This window comes from Pseudochaenichthys georgianus, chromosome 4, assembly GCF_902827115.2.
Source record: "Pseudochaenichthys georgianus chromosome 4, fPseGeo1.2, whole genome shotgun sequence".
Taxonomy (NCBI): Eukaryota; Metazoa; Chordata; class Actinopteri; order Perciformes; family Channichthyidae; genus Pseudochaenichthys; species Pseudochaenichthys georgianus.
In genome coordinates this window covers 570,292-579,291 of record NC_047506.1, presented here as the reverse complement: position 1 = coordinate 579,291, position 9,000 = coordinate 570,292, and the positions used below count along the sequence as shown (strand labels likewise).

The 9,000-nt window shown below is 42.4% G+C and overlaps 1 protein-coding gene across 1 annotated transcript in view; it reads right to left on the bottom strand.

The window, feature by feature from the left end:
- Window positions 1-2,122: 2,122 nt before the first annotated feature.
- faf1 (Fas (TNFRSF6) associated factor 1) overlaps window positions 2,123-9,000 on the bottom strand; it is a 78,441-nt gene continuing 71,563 nt past the window's right edge. The window contains exon 13 of the mRNA XM_034081207.2: window positions 2,123-3,121. Coding sequence (XP_033937098.1) covers window positions 3,038-3,121 — 84 coding nt within the window. The 3' untranslated portion in view covers window positions 2,123-3,037. The remainder of the gene's footprint in view (window positions 3,122-9,000) is intronic.

Here is a 9,000-nt window from a genome sequence, read left to right as displayed (position 1 = left end):
TGAACTTAAGTACAATTTTCATTTAATGCTACTGTGTACTTTTACTCCACTACATGTATTTAATCCCTTCAGTTACTTTACAGATGTGGATGAATGATGTGAAATATAACCAAGTGTTGAATCAGACTTTAGTTCCACCTGGAGTAAATCCACCAGCTACCCTGCAGTCTACAAAGTACTTCAGACTAGCTGCACCTTCACCAGCTACCCTGCAGTCTACAAAGTACTTCAGACTAGCTGCACCTTCACCAGCTACCCTGCAGTCTACAAAGTACTTCAGACTAGCTGCACCTCCACCAGCTACCCTGCAGTCTACAAAGTACTTCAGACTAGCTGCACCTTCACCAGCTACCCTGCAGTCTACAAAGTACTTCAGACTAGCTGCACCTCCACCAGCTACCCTGCAGTCTACAAAGTACTTCAGACTAGCTGCACCTTCACCAGCTACCCTGCAGTCTACAAAGTACTTCAGACTAGCTGCACCTTCACCAGCTACCCTGCAGTCTACAAAGTACTTCAGACTAGCTGCACCTTTACCAGCTACCCTGCAGTCTACAAAGTACTTCAGACTAGCTGCACCTTCACCAGCTACCCTGCAGTCTACAAAGTACTTCAGACTAGCTGCACCTTCACCAGCTACCCTGCAGTCTACAAAGTACTTCAGACTAGCTGCACCTTCACCAGCTACCCTGCAGTCTACAAAGTACTTCAGACTAGCTGCACCTCCACCAGCTACCCTGCAGTCTACAAAGTACTTCAGACTAGCTGCACCTTCACCAGCTACCCTGCAGTCTACAAAGTACTTCAGACTAGCTGCACCTCCACCAGCTACCCTGCAGTCTACAAAGTACTTCAGACTAGCTGCACCTTCACCAGCTACCCTGCAGTCTACAAAGTACTTCAGACTAGCTGCACCTCCACCAGCTACCCTGCAGTCTACAAAGTACTTCAGACTAGCTGCACCTTCACCAGCTACCCTGCAGTCTACAAAGTACTTCAGACTAGCTGCACCTTTACCAGCGTTGAGAACACTTTAATGATCAATCATTATAAAACATATATATATATTATTCTGAAATGGACCAATCTGCACAACGACTACTTTCACTGTCTTTCACTATATTTTGATGAGAATACTTTTCTACTTTCACTTGAGGAACATTTTGAATGCAGGACTTTTACTGAAACAGAGTACACTCTGGTACTTCTACTTTTACTCAAGTACAAGGTCTGAGTACTTCTACTTTAACTCAAGTACAAGATCTGAGTACTTCTACTTTTACTCAAGTACATGATCTGAGTACTTCTACTTTTACTCAAGTACAAGATCTGAGTACTTCTAATTTTACAGAAGTACAAGATATGAGTACTTCTACTTGTACTCAAGTACAAGATCTGAGTACTTCTACTTTTACTCAAGTACAAGATCTGAGTACTTCTACTTTACTCAAGTACAAGTGCTGAGTACTTCTACTTGTACTCAAGTACAAGATCTGAGTACCTCTACTTTTACTCAAGTACAATATCTGAGTACTTCTACTTTTACTCAAGTACAAGATCTGAGTACTTCTACTTTTACTCAAGTACAAGTGCTGAGTACTTCTACTTGTACTCAAGTACAAGATCTGAGTACTTCTACTTTTACTCAAGTACAATATCTGAGTACTTCTCCTTTTACTCAAGTACAAGATATGAGTACTTCTACTTCTACTCAAGTACTAGTGCTGAGTACTTCTTCCACCTCTGAACAATTTGAACAGACAAAGAAAGACCAGGGGTGGGTCAAAAGATTTATGCTCGAGACGAATTGATGTTCATATTCATATATTTTATATAATGTATATCAAACTAAAACTAATACAGCATCAAACTTAAAAAGGATCAAGAGAAAAAAAAAGAAGAAAACTGATCAATCCATTGGCCTGTGGTGGACGTCTAACCGGGGACAGGGGGGGACGGGGGACGGGGGGGGGGGATGGAGATGCAACAGCCCCGAAGTCTGTTCTGCCCGGCGACATCACTTCTCGCCATTTTATTCATTTTTTTTAGAATCCAAACACAAAAAAAAAAAACATGTACTAAAAAAGCAGCCTCGGTGTGTCGGATGTGGAAACAAGGGGAACAAGTTCAATGTTTTTTTAATTTTGTTTTTTTTGTTTGTCCCGTGACAGACAACGATTCTCAGTCTCTCAATGCTGTTATCGTACTGTGTTGCGAGAGGAAACCATGACTCAGCAGTTAGGAACGTGAAGTCGTGATGAGTGTGAGAGGTGTGAGGGTGTGAGAGAGAGAGATGGAGGGAGAGATGGAGGGAGAGAGATGGAGAGAGAGAGAGATGGAGGGAGAGAGAGAGATGGAGAGGGAGAGAGATGGAGAGAGAGATGGAGGGAGAGAGATGGTGAGAGAGGGAGATGGAGGGAGAGAGAGATGGAGAGAGATGGAGAGAGAGATGGATGGAGAGAGAGATGGAGAGAGAGATGGAGAGAGAGAGATGGAGAGAGAGAGATGGAGATGGAGAGAGATGGAGAGAGAGAGAGAGATGGAGGGAGAGAGAGATGGAGAGAGAGGGAGAGAGAGATGGATGGAGAGAGAGAGATGGAGAGAGAGAGAGAGATTGAGAGAGATGGATAGAGAGAGAGAGATGGAGAGAGAGATGGAGAGAGAGAGATGGAGAGAGAGATGGAGAGATGGAGGGAGAGAGAGAGAGAGAGAGAGGGAGAGAGAGAGAGATTTTGGGGAGGTGAATGTTTGGCTGTGTGCTTGTGATACTGTCTTTGCTCCTCTGTGCAGCACGGGGCGTTCAGGTGCCACGACCAGGCCGAGCGGGCAGAGAAGCTTACTTGCACTTATGTACGTCTGAGAGGATTGTTGTGTGTGTGTGTGTGTGTGTGTGTGTGTGTGTGTGTGTGTGTGTGTGTGTGTGTGTGTGTGTGTGTGTGTGTGTAGGCCCGGACTGGTGGGGCCCATGCTCGGTGACTAGTGCGCGTCAGTCGGTCAGTTCATCAGTCGGCCCTCTCAGCGCTCCGAGGACTCGCGGCTACTCTTTGGCCTCCAGGAAGAGCGTCTCCTGGGGGAACAGCTTGGCCTCCAGCAGGTCTGCCCCGGGGTCCAGCTGCGTGATCTGCGGAGGGACCGACACGTACTCATCGTTACGATTATAATACAGATTTGCGGTCTCGAAGTGCGAAGAACAAAAGACAGAAACAAAGGTGTTAGCATGTTAGCGGCAAGGATTCTAAGAAGGTCAAATAAGAAAGAAAATAAAAATAAAATAATCAAAAAGTTAGGTGGAAATAAGATTACAAAATAATATTAAATACAATAAATAAATAATAATTATGAAACAAAATAGCGCACACATTTTCTATATAGTATGTCTATTTTATTGATATGTATAGTAAGTCTTTATATTTTAAACACACTTTATCTTTAATTTTATCAGCACTACGTCACTATTATTTATTTATATGTACAATTGTAGCAAGTTTTTATATAGCCAGTACAACGACATTTCGTTTTACTGTAATAGTACACTGTGTCTTGTTGAAATGACAATAAAGTATGTCTAAGTCTAAACACAATAAATGATAATTCTAAAAATAATGATCAAACTAAATAATAGAGGGGAAAAAAGTTAATTAAGAATCGGAAATCTAATTCTTTCAATTAACTGATTAATCATTCAATCAAAATAATATCAGACAACAAGAGAAAATGGCCATCAAAACTTCCCATATCCCAAATTATAATCTTTGTATAACTTTTACAACAATTTAAAATACACACATTAGAGGAGACGGAACGAGCAAATGTGTGGGTGCTTAAAAACAACAAGAAAAACACTCATTTAATTTGTCGGTACTTTCCAGCCAATGGACCAATCCAGCCACCGGGTTCTCGCTTCTTAACGCCTCGCATGTTCTGGCCTTCCCCGCTGAGCTGCTTTTTCAAACACCACGACGAGAGAATTGAACAAAAAGGCCTCCGCAAAACAGAAACGCAACAAAACCCACCGTTCTACTCTGCAGACTAATGCCGCACCCTTAAGTAGGTTTTCAAATCTCCAGTTCAACTCAGGACGAGGCCTGAGTCCTTCGACACCAGTGATCGTCTCACCAAGTACGCACTGACTGGAGAGCAGGGCTACTGCCGGGTTCACCGTGTGTTCGTAAGAGAGTGTGTATTATTCTAACACCGTGTTTAAAGAGAGTCTGGGCCGTAATCTGAGCAGCGAGAGCCTCGTTTCCCTGAGAGGGCCGTCGCGTTTGTTTTCTTAGAGAGAGGGCTCCAATCCAGAACGAACCGATGAAGGCTACAGGACAGAGAGGCTGTGTGTGTGTGTGTGTGTGTGTGTGTGTGTGTGTGTGTGTGTGTGTGTCTTTCCCTCAAAATAAGTCAGTAAAAAAGTCCTTCAAATCCTTTAAATTTGAGTATTAAGGAGTTTTGGTCAAGTTTGGTTTATGAGAAATGCTGTGTGTGTGTGTGTGTGTGTGTGTGTGTGTGTGTGTGTGTGTGTGTGTGTGTGTAGATTGAGAGGTGTGTTTTTGATGGCTAATAACGACTAATCTCAGCCGTGCCAAAGGTCAAACGGGAAGGTATCTGATGGTGTCGAGCAGAGAAACATTTACCAGCCATTGTGTAGAAGCGGAGGAATAATGCAGCGCCACCCACCTCGGAGCTGATGGAGTTACTGCGGGGCGACCTGTGTTTTTCTCTTAGCTTACGCGAGCTAATCGCTGGAGGGGTTGTGTTACAGCGGGCCAATCTAACACCTGGGCTGAAGGGGCGAGGTGCGGTGACACGGAGATGTGTTCAGGGCTTATCTGAGGACTGCAGCCTCCTGATTAGGCTCCTACTCTAACCCCACAGCGCGATAATTAACCCGCTGCCTGTACCTGAAGGTCGGGGGGGGGGGGGGGTAAAGGTCGACCTCACAACAAGTGGCGAGATCGGACTATTGGAGGGGATGAGATGAACCACAACTTCACCGACAGTCCTGCACACAAAATGTCCGACTGGTCGTAACAATTCAGTGTGAGAATATTAAAGCATTACTATGAGAAGTAAAATAAGAGTTTTTTTTACTTTTAAATTCCACTCAGAATTACATTTAAGACCCGCTTTTCTTTAGTGTTTTAAAGACTTCTCAGATAGTTTGGGGTTTCAGGTTTTTATGTGGTTTTAAATAATGGTTTAAGATATGTGAACTCATTACACACGGTAGCTCATGTGCATGTGACTTCTTGAATTAATTAAGTCGATATTTGTAGATGAAATAACTCTTAAGTAGCTTATAATGATGCCATGAGAATATTGCTGAAGAGACCTCGATGGTCGAGTGCAAGTGAAATGTTTGTGGCTGCAGGAGTCAATACTCTACAAGCTGTTTTAAGAAATATTATGTATACATGTATTTGCCGGCTTAATGACTCTGATACTGAAATCCTCTTGGCCTTATCGAACATAAGGCTTAGCACACGCTACCAATCGCAGCTGTGGAGACATTGGTATAGTTGTCTCTTTGTAGGACACTGATTTAAATTATTCTTAAACTATAAATTCTTTTTATGCTATGTATGTAATTTATTATATGTAATGTCTTGTCTTTTATCTGGACCCTGAGTCTGTAATAAAGTTTTCATTCATTCATTCTTAAGACTTATTAAGGCATATCTAATCTGAACATAACATAACAAAACCAGCTCGATGCAGAAATCCAACACAAATCTAACTCGTCTTCGCTGCCTCCTAAAGAAGATTTAAAGAGATCGGGGACCATTTGGAGAAATAACTAAATTGTTTTTGACCGATATGGCAATTAACGTCAAGCAGGAATTGATGAGGAACCCTCATTATCTTTGAACAACATGTTAAAATGTGTGACATTTTCGAGAGGATCTGCACCAAACAAGTCTGTACAATACTATGTGTGCAGCAGCTCCACAATACTTCAATACAAATGGTATTTTAACACATATTTGATTAACTGTAGATGCAGCCCTACTCGTCTCGTCTGTACTCAAACATCTAGCAATAGAGCGCGTAGACGTTGTTTGGGGCATTCGCTGGCTCATGGTGTGCGCACGAGCTTTAAGTCTTAATGTGGAAACAAGGCGGATGCTACAAAGAAGTCGTGTAGTATCTTAAAGGTCCCGTGGCCATTTCCACTGATCATAATTCCATTGTTGAGGTCTACTCAAATAAATGTAATGGTCACATTGGTTTCTCATAGCATCTCTGTATAGTCTGTGTATTCACTCTCTGTCCTACATGGCTTGTTGGAGCTCCTCCCCCCCCCCCCCCTGTGAGCCCAGTGGCCGTCTGCGAGACAGCGAGACGCAGCGAAACCCAGCCCGAACACACACGCCCGCAGCCTGGCTGGGAGTTTGTGTGTGTGCCCAGGCTGAGTTCCGCGGTGTCTCGCTGTCTCGCCGACCCCACACCAGTCAGCCAGCTCACACGCTCACCCGCCGAGTGTGTGTGTGAGGAAGTCCGCTGATTGGTCCAAACATAACGGCTCCGCGGATTGGTTCTTTTGGACCGATCCGCGTAGCCGTTACGTTACGTCACTATACCTGAAATACGCCACTATACCCAAGAAGTAAACAATGGAAACAGAGAAATGTCCAGCGAGGCGTTCTGGGGCAGCAGACAGGTCTTCTCTGTGTTAGAGCTTTACTCGCTACAGGGTGCACTTTGAGGGTTTGTGACTGCAGACCGGTCACATGCAGAAAGACCTTCAGAACACGAGGGGACGGTGATAACCGGAAAAGCACGACAGGGGACCTTTAACGGGTAGTATCGTATTATTTAGCCAAAAGCACTCAAACGACAATTAAAAGCCGTCTCCTCGTTGTTACGACTTGAGGGGAAACGCATATTTCCAATTATTTCCAAAGCACTTGAACGCAGCAGGGTAAGAGTTAAATCACCTTATGTATTTAAAAAACAGTTTTTAAATGTTCACCGTCTCCGTGATTCAGATCCATTTCCACTTTTTTGTAATTATGCTGATATTTTGAACCACATAAACAATCATATCAACATTATCCCTCCTTGGCGAAAGACGACCGGATGTTGGCGACTATACAGACTGTTGTTTGAGAGCAAGAGCATTGATATGAGACCATAACATCAGAGTTAAAAATGGTGTTCGAGGGAAAAAGGGTGAAAACAGAGAGGCACGTAAATCAGACGAAGGTGAGGAGGACGCCTCGGCACCAGACTACCCCTCCATCTCCCATGGGTGCTTGGAAATGTCACCCCATGTGCCCGTCGGCGCTCTTTGACTCCGTCTTTCATCTCCTTGTCCTCATCTCAACGTGTCCTTTAGACTCTTGACTTTTCAGCGGGGTCCCAGGGAGGGAGCGACACGCCGCCTCGCCAGCCGCCTCGCAGCACAGCGGGGCGGCGAGATGCCACGAAGAGAGCTGCAACGGTGTGTGTGTGTGTGTTTATGAGGGGTGTGTGTGTGTGTGTCTTTATGAGGGGTGTGTGCTTGCTGCAAATGGGGATGCTGCGTTCCCTCCCCACCTCGGGAGCAAATGGCTGCCGTGCTAATGAACCCGACAGGCTGTTGTGACACCGCAGCATCAGGTAGGAGTAAATGAGGCTTTGAGGGTGGAGCAGGTGTGTGTGTGTGTACTGCGGTCTACATATAAGTGTGTGTGTGTGTGTGTGTGAATTCTGGGATGAGTGTGTGCACCAGGGAGAGCCGACGGGGGCAGAGCAGCATCTGACTCTGAGAAAGAAAAGTCGGGAAACAAGATGCCACACTGACACAGGAGACGGGCGCCATCGGCGATTGTTTACATTGTTATCCAATTAACAGAGCATAAGCATGGAGGCATCTGTCAATAAACAAAGCTGTTGTTTTCCTCCGCTCTGCCTAAGCCGTTTCCTCTCCTCCTGTGCTCATGCATACATACTAAACGTACATACATGCATACAAAACGTACATACAAACCCAAGTACATGCATACATAAATACATGTATACTGACATTTATTTCCTATTCGATTTCTGTTTCTAGTGTTGATACGTATATATTTACAGTTTAGTTTTAGCTATATTGTGTTTAAAAAAGTATATCTAATCTACTAAGATGTACATACATGAAAACATTTGTATTATTACATATATACATATCAACAGTGTGAATATAAATATATGTACTGTTATTAATGTTCATTTTCTGTTATATCATGTTTTTAACTGATGCCAATTTAATCTACACAAATGTACATACATATATACAAATGTATATATATATACATATCTTGCATTACATATATGTATTTATATTTCTACTGTTGATATGTATATATTTACCGTTTGTGTTTATTTTTTTCCTTGTGATCAATGTCTAATCTACTACAATATTTGACATACATACACACTTACGTACATAAATACATATATTTATTGTGTTTATATTTCTACTGTTTGTATACAATATGTACTGTTAATGTTCATTTTGTATTATGTTATATTTTTAACCTCTTGAAAATACACGTTATTATATTTCTACTGATGTACATAAGCCATATTTATTATTCTATTATATTTAATTTAATCGAATGATAACAAAGTTAAATACAAGACAGTCACAACGTAGCACTTGTACTTAATGTAACCGTGGTTACATGAAATCAATCAGAGTTTAATTGGGGACAGACTGTTGTTTAAAAATATGACTAATCTAAAAAAAAATACACAAATTAATTGAGAAGGGATTATAAAATATCTGGAGGCTCAGCGTCAAAAAGCCTAATTTTAAAACTGGAACCAATTAAAAGACAGATGGTGCTTCGCTGCAATCTTTGATATTTTGTCTTTAATTTCCTATGGCATCAAATAAAGTGTATTTGGCTTGTTTTAAAACGGCAGATTTCAACGGTTAAAAAATAAATAATAGCACTTAACGTGAAGTTTAAAATAAACACCATAACTGTTGATTCGTATGAATAAACCTCACTGATAACAGAGCAGCGACGCTCA